Consider the following 18386-nt stretch of genomic DNA (forward strand, 5'->3'; position numbering starts at 1 on the left):
TAAAAAATATGATATTAGATATATTCAAATAAACAAAACTACAGCTTTCTATATGAAAAAAAATAGGTTAATGAACTATTTAAGTGAAGATTTAAAGGGCTTAGAAAAACTGGAAACATATAACGAAGAAACTTTAGAAGTAACCAAAGAAACTTAAAATTTAAATTTTTTGTACACTTTAAAATATAATATTGCATCCCATAATTAACAATTTCACTAAGGAAAACGCAACTGAAGGCCGCAGTATACATGTGACCCGTAATTTTTGTAAGAATATTTCAGGGGTTCAAAAAGGAAATCACAAAAGTTTTGCATGGGATAAATAAATTTTACATTTTCGTCTCGCTTTGCTCCATTGGAAAAATCCCATATCCCATCCCATTTGTTATAATCCCAGAACTCCAAAAGATTTTAATTCCAAATAAGGAAATTTATACGATAATTCCGGCCAGAATCACATATTGCTTTTTCACATTATTTTCCCCTGCAAGTTTTCAATTCACTTTGCTAAAAAAAAAAAGTAGACGAAGTTAAATTAATATTTTCTTATACTGTATCTTAGTACATCATCATCAATATTATTATTGTACTAATTCATACCATTCCTTTAATAAATCAGGAATGAGCATAGCGAACTGAGTTTTTTTGTTGGGTTCAAACATATAACGATAACATAAATTGCGAGTAAATGATAAGTCTGAACTATTTCTAGCATTACAAGTCATTTTCTTGACGGAATGTTAAGTTACGAATATATTTCACTCTCCTTTCTAAATATGGGATTTTTTTCGGGTGCTATAGCGTGGTGTGAATCTATCTCAATTAAAATGTGGTTAAATAGATAGTAATACAGTGGAATTACACATGCAAAACATTACGCAATTAAGTAACGTTTAAATCAAAGAAATTTATCATTTAGTGAATTTGGTATAAGGCTGGTCACAGTTTATTTAGGATGGATTAAAAGTTCGGCTCCGCAGTAACTGGTGGTGCCGGTCCCGCTAACTAGTTTGCTAGTTCATCAATTGATACGAAGGTGGGTGCAGTATCCTCAACTTTGGTTTGTTCAGGAGAAACACTAGTGGCCTCTGATGCAAGTTTTTTCGTATTTTTATAACAGCTTCTTCATCAATCTGTAACAAGTCATCGAAGAGACGCTGGCAGCCTCATGATTGTCATCTATATTTTTTTTTTAAAAAAAAAAATCTTAAATCTTTATTTCAGTTTAAATCATTGATACAAAATACGTAATAATAAATGAATAATATATATAATAAAATAGATAAATTTGGTCAAAAAAAATAAAAAATTATAACTTTAACATTTTGTTCATTTTCAAATCAAATAAAATTTCCCAATCCCTATTAATCTAATAACTTATATTTTAAAAGGAACATCCTAGTAATTTTGATTTAATATTTTAAATAATATAAGCTCAATTTAACAACTTAGTTAATGGTCAAACAATAAACATTTATTTCTCCTTAAAATATACATTAATCAAATCTGATCCTCACGGAGAATTCTGAAATCCTGCATCTTGAATATTATCAGGAATAGTTCCGTTTACTGAATTTGAAGCATTATTGTAAGTGTTATTATTATCTGAATATACTTGGTAAGTAGGTTGAATAATAGTATCAAAGGATTGTTGTTGAACACTATTTTGTTGATAAACGGGTTGTTGGACTTGTTGCTGAATCTGTTGTTGAATTAAAGATTGAATATTATAATGATGTGGAAACTGATGGTCAGGAATACGAGATAAATTTATTCCATTATTCAAGAGTCGCGCAATTTCAAATTGATGTAATTCGGTATATGTAACGTAATAAATGCGTGCATCGTTTTGTAAAGGAAAGTAAAATTCAAATGTATCGCTTTGAAGGATGGGAGTTATAGTATTGGTATTGGACATTCCTACGTTATTATTAATAGGAGTTTGTTGGTCATTGTTATTATTATCAAGAAAATGTGAAGGTGCGAAATTATTTCCAGTCTGATACATTGGTAAATCAGAATAATCTTGAGAAGCTTGGTTATTTGTATTCATTTTTCTAAATAAATTATCAAATTATGGAAACAAGAATAAAAAAATAAGCCTAGGCTGATATAAAATTGATTAAAAAAAAGAAAAGAAAATTTTTTGGAAAATGTAGCGAAAAAAAAGGGAGAATATGGTATATTTATATACGTTTTATGTTGGCACTCAAGGAGCATTATTATTATCATGATAATTTACCCAAGCGTTGTTTGTTTTATTGTTTAATTTTCTAACTGTTTTTAGATTTTCATTTTTAGTTTTTCATTGTACAGTATTATGTATGAGTTTGTTTTCAGAAACTGAACAATGAAATCTATTTTCGGTAAAAAAAAGAAAGATCACATACACGTGACACATCATTTCCAAGAGAAAAAATGTTTATTTTTCATTTCAGTATTACAAACAATGTGTTTGTTTCATCACTTTTTTTTAGAATATTATAAAGTTTAATCATTATCAGTTATACATTATGAATTATTCGTGGATAAAGTATCATAAATAGTAAGTTCCGTTTCATTTCATCGAAAAAAAAAATTTTTTTTTTTTTTTACTTAAATATTGGTGATCTATAATAAAATCCTGTCAAAAAAATATAACCAATCAAAAGTTTCAAATGAAAAGCTGCGCCACTTAAAACAAAAGTGTCGTCATCAACAATCATGTGACTCTGAAATTTGATCTTATAAACGCGGAGATTGAAGGATATTTCGAATAAAATTTCACGAAAAAATTCCTATTCCCGTATATATCATAAAATTAAGAACTTATCATTTTTTAGCTGTACTACAACCTTTAGTTATTAACTGGCATTTTTTTTCAGATCAGGTTCCCTTTTTTATAATATAAACATAAAATTTCTCTCTTACTTTATTACACATCGTTATTTACACGATCAATATATTAAATAATAAATTACTATTGCAGTCTGTATCAATCAAAATTTTTGAAATATGAATTTTAATTTTTAATAAACATATCATTCAACAAAACTCTCGCAATATGCAACCGATGACTGTTAGTCAATCCATTCAAGATATTCAATGTCATCGAGCTCTCATCCATTAATCTCCATCAGACTCAGGATAATGTTGTTATGGCTGAATACTTTTTCTTTTATAAACCACACAACGATTTTCAAATTTATCATATCGCTTGTAAAGAAATTCCATTTGAGATGATTTCTCGCCTTTTAACTAATAACAATTACTTGACTCACAATAATGTTCAATTAAATAATTCACATTTATTTTATTATCAGCATCCTGACGATAAGAAAATCTATAAAGTTATTTGTGAAATAGTCTCAAATGATTATATTGTTCGTATGTTAAACAAAATTAATTATGGCAACGAATTAAACCTTAATGAACAACAACAGGTGGAGTTTTCTCAAGAACTTAAATATTGAAGGGAGTCAAATAATTGATTAAATCATGCATGCTTTAAATGTAGTTCTAAATTATCTTTAATTATATTTTTGGCGTATATATATGTATATTTTTTAAATTTCTCTCTTTATCATATTATTATATATTTTATTTAGATATTCTTTAATTTATATTATTTATATTACAAATAAACTTGTTTTTTATTATTTGCGACTTAAATTACTTTTATTGTGGCGTTACGTTTGAAATGTGTATCAGATGGCGCAGAAATTCAAAGAAAATTCAGTTTATCTAACGGGAAAGTATATTTTAACTGTTCTTCAAGTTAAATGCCATTCAATTTAAATCTTTATAGATTTCAAACAACAATGCAAAATATTTTAAGCATAGTATATGTATATACATATTGTCTGCCCTACTTTTTTAGTAAAAAAAATTATTTTTATAAATCAAAGAAATAATATAAAGTAAATCGATGGTCTGCCCTCTGGTAATTTACTTTTTTACGTTTTTTTATTCATAACAAGGTAATAAGTTGTTATATTTTTATTATCGGGTATATTCAAGTAGAAGCCGTGATGAGAAACTGAACAATTCCCTAGTGATTGCACAGAAACCAGCTTCCCAATCATAATTGCCACTTCCTAAAAAATTTGATGGCAGCAACCAATGCAATTGTACCTTAATCCAATTTGCATTTCCGCCAATTCGTGGAATTAGCCAAAAATTAAGATTTTCATAAAGATTTGCACATTTTAACAAGAATTATGTTTCACAAGCTTAAATTATGTGTTACATAATCAGATGATCTAAATCTATCAAAAAATAAAAAAAAATTTTTTAACGTTTATTCAAAAATAACAATGGCAACTACTTTCTTTTTCAATCACTTTTCAATCAGATTTTTGTTGGGTGACTTAGAAAAGTTCATAGGCATATATAGCAGGTTTTTTTTAATCAGTAAGTAAGAAAACAAATATTAATAATTTATATTAATAAGAAAAATCTTTTTTCATTTATTTTTAACCTTAGTTCCTTCTTTTTTTTAGTAAAAATATATATAAAATAAAAATGTGAGTTATGATTTAGAGTTTTTGAGATGTTTTTTTTTGTTTTTACTATACTGATTTTATTCTACTTGTTAATTACTTAATTTATTCAATTTAAAACAGAAATAGCAAACAAAACCTTGTTAAGTAAAGTAAAAAGAGCTCAATAATACCTGTAAAGATCATCTTTTGGTAAGAATACTGTAAGAATTATAATTTTAAAAATTTTTGTGTCGGAGTTTTATTCAATTAACAAAATCGTTAATATCTCGGCATACATGCATGCTAAACACATATATTTATATTCATATGAAAGCCCAGAACCTACTCTATCTGAACGAAAATGATCATTCAAATCGAATAACTAGATGTGAAGATATTAACGATCAAAGTCAAAAGTTAAAAATAAATATATTGAACGTAATTATTCAGCAACTTGTGATTCAATTCATGCGATATTTGTTTTATGGATAGCTCATGATTACCTCTTTCTAATGAATATAAATTCATTCGTCTAGCACACATACACGTTAAGTTATTCAATATTTTGTCATGACAATTATATTTAAATTTTTTAATTTTAATGATATTATTAAAAAAATCAAAAAATAATATAATTAAATCAATTTTATTTATGTCAGCTGGTGTGAATCTATCATCATGTAACTTGTATTTGCATTTGCTTAATAAAGTTAGTTTTTTGAATATTAAAACTTAATTCCATAAATCAGCCCATATGGTTATAAATCCATACAGTTTTACCTTATATATTACAATAATTACAATACAATTAGTGTGCATAATAATATTGAGAGGATTACTGCTATAATTATTCAAAAACTTACCTACAATGAATGATATAAAAGCTATTAGGCTGAAGGTGATTGAAATGGTTAAGAAGAAAAGAGAATTAGACTTCATGATTATAATAAAATGATAAAGTTTATTGATGGATCTGATAAGTTTTTTACTTCCCCTTATTAAATGAATTATTTTTGGATTTTGCTCAAGAATTAATTTTGGAGGTATTTATTTACGACTTATTCTCAAACGTTATGTACAGTATTTTAATGAAAGCTTTAATTAATTAAACAAATTTAAACTTTATTAGGCTTCTTTTTTCTTACTCCTGTGAAACTTAAGGGAAATATTATTACTTCATGCAAAGAAGTCGATTAATGAAATCAACATTAATCAAAGGATTAATTGCTAGTTCAGATATTATTATAAAATGATTGTATTACAGAATTTTACAATAAAGGCGCTTTATTTTGGTTCCTACAATTAAAACGTTTATACTGCTGATCTATTTATTTCAAGGGGCGGATAATTTATAACTTATTTCGTAATTCATTTTAACACTCTGTGAAATTTATAAATTAAATGTAAAAGATTCAAGGTCTATGAACAGATGAATTAATGTTGCTCGTTAACTGTTACATTTTCATAACAATTTCATGTGAAAAGAGAGGTAATATTTTCAGATATGCAATCGTCAGTAGTCCAATCATGTTATGACGTTAATATTATTAAAAAAAAAAAATTTGTAATTATTTTATTTTTACATAAAATGAAAATTTCTCATTAAACTTACATAGTCTTTTTAATAAAACTTTAATCATGATGTGACTATATTCTATACTGGTATTAGAATTAGAATTTAAAATTACGGGTAATTTCAAAAGAGATTTTTATAGTTTTTATAATTGATGCTTTCTTTTTGCCAGAATTTAATTAATATATTTCGTCTATTGTTAAAATATATGACGAAGTTACAAACATGTAACCTTTTTTTTATCATTGTCAGAACATCCATTTTCCCGATGTAACCTTTCCCCAAACAAATCACTTCCCAATAAAGACAAATTCCCTGATAGATATTTTCCTGAAAATCAATTTTTTTTGACATGATATTATCCCGATGATATATATCACATTTCCCAAATCAAATTACGAAAAATGATAACAACGAAAGCGATTTATTAAAGGCAATCTATAAATCCACAATGGAAGAAGAAATGGGGAAAGGACTTCAAATAAAAAGTCAAGACGAGCTAATAGACGAAGAGGGTTTGTATAGAAAGAGAATAGGATTAAACAAATTCAAGGTGCCAATACCATCCAAATCGGAGGACAAATTTGTTGACGCCAGATCCGATCCTATTTCAACAATACCAAGAACCCAAGAAGAACATGAAGAGCTCGATAAACTAAACGAATATTTTAGCGAAAGACTATATGTTGTGAATAAGAAGACAAGCTTGCCTACGGAGAAGAAAGAAGAAGGGAAAACTGTTGAAGGCAAAGACGAAATTAACACGAATAAGAAACGCGTAGTGACAACGCAGGGACAAAGGGAAGATTCGGATAATGAATAAACAAATTTGTCCTGTAAGTTTGCTTTTACAAATTTGGGGATAAATTCTTGGCCAACGCTTGGATCTGACCGAAAATTACTTGGACAAAAAAAGATTTTGGACTAACATATTGGGTATTTCCATCAAAAGTGTAGTGTTTTAGAATTTTTTCTTAATGTTTTCGAATTTATAAAAAATTTTTTATTTCATTTAATTTTGTTTTAGTTTTCAATTTAGTTTAGTTTTTTTTTTAGTAAAATTAGCAAAGCCTCAAACATAAAAGATATTAAAAATCAAAAAACATAGTAAAACTTAGAATAGTAGTGTAGTATTAACAAAAATTTTAGATCATACACAAAATATTTAGATAGATCTTAAATTTGTAAATTTTTTTTTTGTTTCGATAACTTAGTTATAGGGGGTAGAAAGAATTTTCTTTCTAAACTCTAGGTGCTTTTGTACTTAATTATGATCTTAGGATCAATAATAATTAATAAAGAGCGCGTTACTATTAAAAAAAAAAAAAAAATTACGAAAAATGATTTGCAATAATGTCTGCGAAAAAATACAATAAATTAATGGAATAAAATTTATTTTTTAAATTTATTCAACTTAACTTTTTTCTTATGTTTTCTTAATTTTTTTTTTATTAATGAAAAATGATATATATTTGATGATCTAATAAAGTTGACAGCTTATAAAATTTATAGTTTGACAATTGAGTTTATTGATTTTTAGAATTTGTGTTATACAAGAAAATTAACTGCTTTCAATAAACCTTAAACGAGAGAAAAAACAAATCATTGTTGGATATCAGAGCAATTTAATTTGCTGTTTGTGATTTAATCGTAAATTTTTTATATAAATAATATGGATCGTTATTTTGTAGTTTTTGATATTTAACATTTTTTCATACTATTTGTTTATACTATTTGTTTATACTAGTGTGAATATAATTAGTATATTATAAATTTATTTAATTTTCAATAGTTAACTTCAACTTGATTTCTCTTTATAATATTATTGTATATATTATGTATTTCTCCAGTTAATAAAAATAAAACAACAATTTAAATATAAAATACAAAGACGCCTAATAAATAAAGTTAAATTATTTCCTCTCTAATCGATACCCAGTTCATTTTAAATCCATTTTTTTTGATAAGATTCAATGGTGTTTTCGATGTTCAATCTTGTTTATTTGTGTGTATATTGATTTAATCATATTGAAAGTATTCAATGTTTTTGCTTTCAGTTGATAAATATTGCGACACTTCAAAAAATAAATAGAATTATCGTTTCCCCTATCGAAATCTACCCATCTAAAAAAAAAAAGAAAAAGATTGAAACGTTGATAAACGTTTCATTAAAATAAATAATCAAGAAGACTTCACTCACCGAGTTCTCACGTTTCTAAAGAAATCAGAAGAAATGACTGTCTAAAAAGAAAAAATCAAAATGTTAGTAGATATTTCACTGCAGTAAAATAAAAATTTAAATAATTCTCCCACCAGTTTCTAACGCGTCCAATTACCCTTCCCGTCTAAAGAAAAGAAAAGGTTGAATTTTTTTTGTTTCAATACACTTGTTGAAACAACTTGTAGTGCGAAATTAATCCGAAAGATGGCATCTTCGTTATCTTTTTTCCTTTACCGTTATTCTGTAAGTATTTTACGTCTAGAGAGACTCAAAAAAAAAACTAAAAAAAAAGAAAATGAGCAGTTAGTAATGCTCGTTAATGTTAATATGAAAAAAAATCCAAAATAACTTCTCTTTTTTATTACTTACCGGTATCCCACGTCGAAAAAAACACTTAAAAAAGAAAAAAAACGAACATTTAGTATTGTTCGTTAAAATAAAAAAATCGAAACAATTTTTTTTTATGAAACTTTCTGGTATCTTGGTATTCCACGTCAAAAAAAAAAAATGCCTAAAAAAGAAAAAAAACGAATAATTAGCAATGTTCGTTAAAATAAACAAAGAAAAAAATTTTTTTACTTACCGGTACTTTACATCCGGAAAGACTTGAAAAAATTGCATAAAAAAAGAAAACAAAACAAACAGTTCGTTAACTGTTAATATAAAAAATCAAAAAAAAAAATTTAATTTTCTTACTCATTGGTCCCACATTAAGAGAGGTTCAAAATCGCCTAAAAAAAAGAAATTAATAATGTTCATTAATATAAAAAAAAATCGAAAAAAAAAATTTCTTTTTTACTTACCAGTCCCACGTCCAGAGAGACTCGAAAAACCGCCTAAAAAATGAAGAAAAATAAACAGTTAGTAAATATAAAAAAAAAGTTGAATTATGCTAGAACTACGTATAATAATACGTTTCCTGAAAAAACACTCTGGAGCATATCCTTTGTAGGATATTTCGGGATAGCATCTCATGAAATGCAACGGCGTAAATGAAAAGTAATGAAGTAATAACAAAAATATATCCCGCCCGTTCATATTGTTATGATAAAAAGTAGTGGTTCGCAATATTTTATTGTCTTTTAGACTTTACACCAATTTATTGAATTTTTTAAAGCAAAAGCGGATCTATGGTCCTTTATATACTGTATTTTGATGGAAAACTTATTTATTAACGCTAATACAGTTGGAAGGAACTTTCTGATTCGAAATATAAATGGTATCATTTCTTTCTCTCGGAAGAAAAAATGTTAAGATCCGGGCTTGGCGCTTGTACCTAAAGAAAAAAAAGTTAGCATATTTCAATATTCCCCTCAACATGTTTATTAAGCAATGAAAACTTTTTCGTAAATGTTTGGCCTTAAGCTCTTAGCAAGAGAAGATAGATTCAATTTTTATTAATAATAGTACGTGTGTCACGTCAGAGAAATTTCTGTATCTATCTATACGCTAAAATCTATCGAAGCCAACTACGTTGATATTCTATCGACCACTTCTTGTTCGTGGCGCAGCTCGTCTCAAAGACCTGCGACATCTCACTAAGATATTAGACGGTAAACTGGCAGGTATTTATAAAAAATCGGACAGTCAGCAATTGATCTTCCAAATTTCAGGAGACGATTGCGATTTCACGAAAAACAATATCTGATATAAGTATTAGTTATTCAGAAATCCATCTTTAAAAGGTACGAAACATAATAAATAATATAATTAATTCTAAAGTTATAGTAATCCATCTTTAAAAGGTATTAAACATAATTAATTAAATTATATTCTAAAGAAAACCACAACACAAAAATTACACAAAGCTGGTTTTCAATTGATAAATTTTTTCATTAATTGTATTTGATCCTTGACTCACAGTTCGTCGGTAGCTGACTCACAGCTTGTAGTAATTATTCAACAACCATTTATGAAAATATATATATATGACACATAATCAAAATGTCAACGCTATCTCGAGTACTTTTGCCATTCTGGGTACGATGACGTTCTGGGTACAAACTAGATTCGAGGAAAATTCCAGGTTTAACGTCATATCCAAAATGTTTTATTTGTGTGATTACTTTTTTGAACTTTGTTTCTAACCCTCGATTTTCGCGTTTGCAGATACAAAATCAAAATGTTAATAAATTGTTTCGTCCTAGGTACTGAAACTATTTTCTCAATCCCTTTAAGCGACGAAGTTTTTATTAGTAAAGTTAAGTACCTCACAAAATCGTTAACTTTCGATATCCTCAAGAAGTATATCTGGGAACGGGAAAATAATATTCTTAAAGACCTTACTAATGACGCTTCCAAACTGAATCTTTGGTATGTTGATGTTGAAGAAGTTGTTGATGTTTTTACTGAAGACGATATTGTACGAAAACTTGGAGGAAAAAAAATGAGTCCTCAATATCTGTTTAGAAACTATTTTAATGGTCAACTTCCAGAGGGGAAAATCCATATCATCATAACTGGTAAAGTGTCTCCCAATGGTTTACTTTTCGAACAAGAAATTCGCAATAACAAAATATTGATTTGGTTTTTTAATTGTTATTAGCTACTGGAAAAAAACGATCCGCAGATCCAGGTCTATTTTTGCCACTAAAAAATCGCTCAAATATCACTTTCATTACTAACGGTCAATGACATTCATCTTTTTCAAACTATAGAACCCATTGAATCAAAAAAGCGATTAAGATCTGTCATTAATTTTGATGAATTTAAAGATTTGATTGCAGACATTAAAAATCATGTCACTATTGCTTCTCCCCCAAAACTTTATCCCAAAACTGCAAAAGATATTGCTGGCCGTTTCTCTAAAGATAGATCCTGCATACCAATCAGTGGTGGAAACTTACCAGACATGCGCTTGGATGAAACGTTATCTACTGCAATGGGTAATAAGCTTATCAAATTATTTGAAAATAATGAGACAGCTTTCCATCTGCTTTATGCAGTTTCCGGTGCTGGAAAGACAAGATCCATTTTCGAAATGGCCATGCACAACAAGTTCTTCGTAATATATATGGAGTGTCGAGGATCAATGGATGAAGATAGAGCCTTTTTAGATCCAACACATGATATTAACTTCGCAGAACTTGACGAAAGAATAACTGAAATTCTATCTCTATCTGAGAATGAATTTAGATCGAAAGCAAAGTGCCTCATTGCTTTAGAATTTACTGCACGAGTTTTTTATCTTATCCTCCTTCTTGAAAGGAATGAAGGTCTTACACCACGCGACCATCTTCTCGCGCAGATTGGTGGTGGGCAAACATGCATTGCAATGATTAAAACGTATTTAAAATCCTTTAAAACTGCTGAATTAGAATCAGTTTTGAGGATTATTACTTGGTAAATGATCTATTAATGTCTTTGTTTTTGCATTGTAGATATTCCATTAATCATGAATAATTTAATTATTATACAACAGAAAGGATATAACAAACGAGTTGTATTTGCCATTGATGAGGCTAGTGCAGCTTCAACACTTTTCTACCCACGCTTTGCCAACTCTAGAGGACATGATAGTGGTCTATTAACACCATTGGTAATGTTTCTTGACAATTTCCAAGTTCCAATCATAATTGCTGGCACATCTTTTTCGCTTGAATATGGAAAAAGCAATAGTGATATTGGCAAGGGGAAAACTCCCGATTATCTTATTGATTTTGAAATGTTAACGGTTGAAAATATAGAATCTTACCTAGAACGTTTTTTGAGCTTATCTGATTGTAATCTCAAGGATATTGTAGAGCTTAAATATCTTGCTGGCCGTCCTCGTTTTGCTGCTCGTATTGTATTGGAAGTTATACGTTTGGAAAAGAATGGTAACGGATTTATAAGCAAACAGGATGTACTTAAAGAGGCTATTAAACAAACAATAAATGTGATTAGCGGTCAACTTGAATTCAAGTTTAGCGAAATTGTCGAAAAAAAAAACCCATATGATATTGTTGATTTTCATGCCTGGAAAAATATCATGGAAACACTTTTTGTTAATTGCTGGTTCTTTGGTAGCTATATGGCTAGTTATGAGATTAATGATCATAAAATATTTTTAATTGAAAATGGTATTGCACATTTGTTGAAAAATAATAAGTCATTCTTGGCGATTGATGAACCCTTATCAGTTGATGCTGTTAAAAAAGTACTTTTACCTATATATAAAAGACCAGATGTAGCAATACTTCAAAAGCTAATTGCAGAATTAAAACGAAATGCAACTAAAAAATCAGATACTTCAAAAGGTGCTACATGGCAATATCTTGCCCAGGCAGGATTAATGAATTTCAATGAAAAGACAGTTGCTAATTTTGTTCATACTATTTATGGTGATGATATAGTATTTGAAATTGGAGGAATTAAGAAAATGAATTTACCTGAATGGACAAATAAAGCGATTATCAAAATTGAATCCTATGGGGATCTAAAAAAACTCTCTTGGAAATTGCATGATAAGTTTGAAGACGATGTGAAGTTGATTGAAATGCTTCTAGGAAATCCAACAAACCGGGTGTACATGCTTAACCCCAATCCCATAATGCGTCCATATGGTGTCTACATTGGCAACAATATTGACCACATTGATGATTATTGGACCCTACTAATTAGTGTCAAAATTTATGAAGGTTTGTTTTCAGGAAAAAGTGTTGGTAATAATAAAAGGACAACAGATTGGAATTATGTTTATTATGAGGATGATGAAGATGAAAATACTCATCAAATAAAAAAGCATGTTATTCGAAGAAAGCTTGACACTATGCGTAATAAGTATGTACATCAGGGATCCATTCGCATACATTTTATTCTTCCTGGACTAGCAGAAGGTAGAAATAAGTCAGAAGATCAAGGTGGTTGCCGGGTAGAAGGGAACGATATTATCATGTATATAGATCAAAATTTGTTAAATAAGTACTTTCGGGACTCACAATATGTAGATGTGATAAATAATATTTTTGAAAGAAACTAAAACTGACGGAATATGTACTTTGTTTCAATTAGTGCTAGCTCAAGAAGCCGGCGAAAGTATTGGTTTGGCTCGAAATTCGAAACACTAGTTTTAATTATAACATAATAACATTCTTTATATCAGTCAATATGAATTTGTTTTTTTTAATATCATAAACTAAGATTTGTAAAATAGTAAACAAAAAAAGTCTAATAAAAGCATAATTACTGTATGTGAAATCATGTGTGCCTTCATTGCATCAGACCACATTTGTCAAGAGAAACTTTTTATTAATACAGTGATAAAAAATAAAGTTGTGGTCACCCTGATACATGATGTCTATGCTCATATACATGACTAATGACCTTATCCACCTATTTTTTTGAACCATAATTTGACTTTCCTGTGATATTGCTTAATGATTTACCCTTTTTATTTCCCTCAATTCCTTCCCACTTTGCAAATCTTCTACCAGCTTCCGTGCCATATGACCAAGCCGATCATTTATACAATCCTAATAAAATTTTGCTTATTCCTAATTAGCCAGGAGATAAGTAATACGATGAACCATATTATATTATTTTATAATAACATAAACATAATAGAGCTTTATAACTTTTTTGGTTTGATAGAAATAATAGTTATATACTGTATATTATTATTATTGTTCAGCTGTAATAAACTTTTCAATAATATTATATTACGTGGACATGTGATTGGTGATCAGCTAATAAATCATCTGTTTTTACCCACTTCAATGGTACAATCTGGCGATCAAATACCCACTTGATTTGCCAAAAAAAATACTTGAGTTTTTCAAGCATAAGACTTTTGTCGGACACACTCTCATTGATGGAAAAAGTAAATGGTATTCGCGAACTCAATAATACCTATACATTCCCATTATCATTGTCATTGCATTCGCCAGTAGTGACTAACTTAATTATGACCCAGTCGACTGTTTTATACTTTGTGCTTGAATTTCTATTTTAGTTGTATTTTCATTTAGTTTCCTTTTTTGTCGATTCAACTTTATCATTTGATCCTTTTTATTTTTGACTTCATTTATTTGATCCTTTATCTTTCTTATGTTTAATTTTTGATCCTTGTTTTGCATTTTCAGTTCAGTTTTTCCATTTGTTTTTAGGATAATTTGCTAAAAAATATTTCAAGCCGATTTAGTATAATTTTTCATTTTATAATTCGATAATTAAATTTTCAAACCATTTTTGTATAAATAACAAAATTATTTTTCATTTATACATAAACTAATAATAAATTTATTCAATAAGTGATAATTTAATTTGGCATTAAATTCATATACTTTATGTTAAATCTTAATTGCATCAAAATAGTTACTGGATAGTTAGAAATAAAACTAATTTACATAAATTGAACAGCCAATAGCAAACCAATTTTTAATTTATTATTATTAAACCAATATATTACATACAAAACCCATAAACAATAACTAGTAAAAAAAATAGTTTAATAAAATAATTTTAAATTAAACTAAATTCTTTGATTCTCATAAAAAAAATCATTTAGTATTATTATTTTCTTCTTCTTGATTAATTTCGTCAAGGTCTACAAAATAAGCAAATTACTAAGTATTAGCAAAATAAAGAACTAAAGAATAAATATCTTACCTAATTCGTCTAATTGACAATCAAAACATTCTGAATCTATAAATCAATTAACATGATATTAGAACAATATAAAAATTTATTAAGTACAGTATATTGATTGCAAATAAAAATAATTACTTACGTAATGCTGTTTTAGTAACATTTATTAAAAAAATAAAGTTATTAGTAATGTAAACATTTTTTTGGTTGCCAAAGTAAAGTTAAATTAAATTACCTGAATTTACTGGTTCTGAAAGATTTTTGAAACTTAAAAGTCTACTAGTATAGATTGCCTGTGGGTGTATTTGAATGTTATTGGATCTTTTTTCACTTGTTCTGTTTAATTTGATCTTATCATTATATTCATTTTCTTGAGAATAAATATCACTTTGAAATAATTTTTGACGTAATTCTTTAGCAGTTGGTCTGTTTTCTGCTTTAGCATCCCAACATTTAGTAATCAATTCTGCAAGTAATTTTGGTGTATATTTAAAAATATTTGGTCTAAGTCCTTTACATATTTTAATAGCTAAAGCATGATTATGAGGGATATTATTATAAGGAGTTTCTTCAGATATATATTCATTCATCATTATTCCAAATGAATAAATATCAGATGCTTTTGTATATTTATATCCACGTAAAACTTCTGGTGCCATATAAGGTAATACTCCATAAATTCCTTCTTGTTTAACTGATTGCTTTTCATTATTTGCTGGTTGGCACATTCCTAAATCACTTATAAGTGGAAATGAATCATTATGTAATATATTGCCTAAATGAAAATCTTTATGAACTTTTCTGGCATTATGAATATCTAGAAGTCCTCTTGCAATTTCTTGTAATATATCAATTTTTGAATAATAATCTGATTCATTATTGAGATAGTAATTTCTCAAATTTCCATCTTTACAATATTCCAAAACCATTATATAATCTTTGGTATTTGGATCTTGAGTTATTCCATAACATTGAATAACATCCCAAAGATAAATCTGAAGATGAGTTTTAATCTAATAAAAATATTGAAAGTGAAAATTTTAATAATATATAAGTAATACATAAATAAAAATAAAAATAAATAGATTACATTTCTTATTTTAATTACCTCATTTAAAAATTCTGTACTTACACAAGAAGAATTGTCCAAACTTTTTAATGCAACTTTTGTATTACTAATCCTATCCCATTTTTGATTTTCAATATCCCAAGAATAAATATTTCCTTCAAGCCATTCTGCTGAATAAATTTTACCAAATCCACCTCTGGTAATATAAGTAATATCTTTAAAATTTTCAAAAGGTATCCATTCAATATATTTTTTACAATGCACAGCATTAAGTTGTGATTGTTGTATAAATTCATCAATATCTTTATTTCCACCAGTCCAATTTTTAAAGTTATCCTTAAATCTTTTAGAATTACAAGGTTGACACCAATCTTGTCCTGTGCCAGGTTCATTACATTCTCCACATATTCCATATGCTTGTTTTCTTTTTCCTAAATCTTCCATATAAACTATTTTATCACCTACCTCTTCTGCTGATTCAGTAGTTGAACCAATAGTAGAAATTGTAACATGATACTTTTAAAATAAATGATTTAAAAAAACATTATTATTCAAATTAAAAATTTAATAATGTTATATTATTAATTAAAACGGAATTGTTTTACCTGATATTTATCAAAATTAACTTCTTTCCATAAATTTCTTTTATTTTCTTTAGAATTCATTTTTGATATTTCCATACTAAATTAATTTGTATTGTATATATGTAGATTACAAATTACTTAGTAAATTCAAAAATAATGTGAACTATATAATAAAATGAAACGACTGAAACTTAAAAAAATATGCGGAGTTCAGATAAATTCATTTAACAAATAAGCCCCTGTGTAGCATGTAACATTCAAAATTTTGAAAATAAAATACTTTGTTACGCAATTGATCAGCATAAAAGAAAAAAGGAAATTTTCAATAAACAAGAGAGGTCATTTTCATGTAAAGATGATCATCAGTCCTACCGGTCCTACTCAGTTCTAGGACTGTTCGGTCTTAAGGTTTCTTAATGTACAGACCCCTACACTAAATTACCGGATTTCATGAAATTTGCTTAGTAATATTTTGGGCTGCATAAAATTTTATGAGTTCACAATAAAATTTGGCCAAAATTTTTTTATTTGAAAGCCAATTAATTATAATTTTTAAAAATGTAATCAGAAATGTTCTATTTTTAAAATGCAAAAAAATATTTATTTGTAAAGTAATGGACAAGATAATTTTATATGTAAAAATGAAAAAAACATAGAAAAATTATTGCTTATACTTTGCAATGAGAAAATTTTTTTATATTTTAAAAATTTTTCTTTTTGTTTTAATACTTAATAATTATAATTGATTGGCTTTTAAAAAAAAAAATTCTGGTTGAATTTTATTAAAAATTCAAAACTTTATGCATCCCGAAAATCATCAATTTTACTATATATTACTAAGTAAATTTCATGAAATCCAGTAATTTAGTGTAGGGGTCTGTACAGTAAGGGTATATGATATTAACATACAAACTGGCCAGAATTAATATTAACGCTATCATGTGTAGGTGCATAACTCCTAAACTCGGGCCAGTTTGTACGTTAAAATTGTACACCCCACTGAATGACAGAACGTTAAGGAAGCAAATTTTAAAGAACTTGAAAACATTCAGCAAAGCTCAAAATAAGATAAATTATACCACCATTCTCAGAATATTACTCCAAAATTAGCATATGATTTTTATTTTATATCAAGCTTTACTGAATATTTCAGAGTTCTTTAAGATTTGTTAAGTGTTCCAACCTTTTTGAAATCAGCTGTAATTCAGGCCGAACTCATAGTTCCGGTCAGAATTACAAGTGTAACACAAAAACTTTGTGTCACAATTCCAGAACAGCATTATACGGGATCACGTGATTTATATATTTAGCAATTCAGGCTGACACTATGTATCTGGCCGGAATTAGCCCAGGACGTGGTCCTACACGAAACTGTCGAAACTGGTCCATCTTTTTGGGATGAAGGACCTGTAAGACCACAGTTTTCTAGGACCAGTGACTATCCTTATTTTCATGGGGGAGCTTGACATGCTTTTAAAAGATCTTTTAAGTGAAAGTTATTGTAAAAAAAAATGACTTCAATTTATAAATATACAAATTGTTTATAAACAAGCTTCGTTAAAATAAATAAATTTTTTAAATCTATCTTTTTCTTAAATAAAATGAATACACAAATAATGTTTTCTATTTATAATGAGTAAATTAAGTATAAAGAAATGGCAGATTTCGGTTTATTATAAATTATAATAGCAAAATAGTAAAAATTTAAGGGAATTGCTAAACCTGGGTTTTTTTTCAAAATCACATGATGTACAATATATAGAGTAAATTTATTAATCGGCTGATGCTGATTTTTTTAACTTGGCTAATTTTTGATCAGCTAAACTTAAAATTTTATTGCAATAGATATTTTAAAAAAAAATTTTTGCAAACATATTTATTCAAAATAATCTTATCTAACGAAATTTTA

The 18386-nt window shown here is 27.5% G+C and overlaps 6 protein-coding genes across 6 annotated transcripts; 4 read left to right on the plus strand and 2 right to left on the minus strand.

Moving 5' to 3' along the window:
* Positions 1–1513: 1513 nt before the first annotated feature.
* Positions 1514–2053, minus strand: OCT59_014878 (uncharacterized protein; the record flags this gene model as incomplete). Its single annotated transcript, XM_025310045.1, has 1 exon — positions 1514–2053. One exon carries the CDS (start codon positions 2051–2053, stop codon positions 1514–1516), a length of 540 nt encoding a protein of 179 aa, XP_025186842.1.
* Positions 2054–3043: 990 nt separating this feature from the next.
* On the plus strand, positions 3044–3452 carry OCT59_014879 (uncharacterized protein; the record flags this gene model as incomplete). Its single annotated transcript, XM_025324320.2, has 2 exons — positions 3044–3058; positions 3120–3452. The coding sequence occupies 2 exons, from the start codon at positions 3044–3046 to the stop codon at positions 3450–3452; spliced, it is 348 nt and encodes a 115-aa protein (XP_025186843.2).
* A 3035-nt stretch (positions 3453–6487) lies between these two features.
* On the plus strand, positions 6488–6859 carry OCT59_014880 (uncharacterized protein; the record flags this gene model as incomplete). The annotated part of the gene is made up of 1 exon (XM_025310046.1): positions 6488–6859. The coding sequence occupies one exon, from the start codon at positions 6488–6490 to the stop codon at positions 6857–6859; it is 372 nt and encodes a 123-aa protein (XP_025186844.1).
* Positions 6860–10379: 3520 nt separating this feature from the next.
* OCT59_014881 (uncharacterized protein) lies at positions 10380–11603 on the plus strand (the record flags this gene model as incomplete). The annotated part of the gene is made up of 3 exons (XM_066150306.1): positions 10380–10719; positions 10803–10832; positions 10915–11603. The coding sequence occupies 3 exons, from the start codon at positions 10380–10382 to the stop codon at positions 11601–11603; spliced, it is 1059 nt and encodes a 352-aa protein (XP_066002485.1).
* A 48-nt stretch (positions 11604–11651) lies between these two features.
* OCT59_014882 (uncharacterized protein) lies at positions 11652–13217 on the plus strand (the record flags this gene model as incomplete). The annotated part of the gene is made up of 1 exon (XM_066150307.1): positions 11652–13217. The coding sequence occupies one exon, from the start codon at positions 11652–11654 to the stop codon at positions 13215–13217; it is 1566 nt and encodes a 521-aa protein (XP_066002486.1).
* A 1519-nt stretch (positions 13218–14736) lies between these two features.
* On the minus strand, positions 14737–16573 carry OCT59_014883 (uncharacterized protein; the record flags this gene model as incomplete). Its single annotated transcript, XM_066150308.1, has 3 exons — positions 14737–14783; positions 15060–15837; positions 16499–16573. The coding sequence occupies 3 exons, from the start codon at positions 16571–16573 to the stop codon at positions 14737–14739; spliced, it is 900 nt and encodes a 299-aa protein (XP_066002487.1).
* Positions 16574–18386: the final 1813 nt, after the last annotated feature.

Source organism: Rhizophagus irregularis, chromosome 22, assembly GCF_026210795.1.
Source record: "Rhizophagus irregularis chromosome 22, complete sequence".
Taxonomy (NCBI): Eukaryota; Fungi; Glomeromycota; class Glomeromycetes; order Glomerales; family Glomeraceae; genus Rhizophagus; species Rhizophagus irregularis.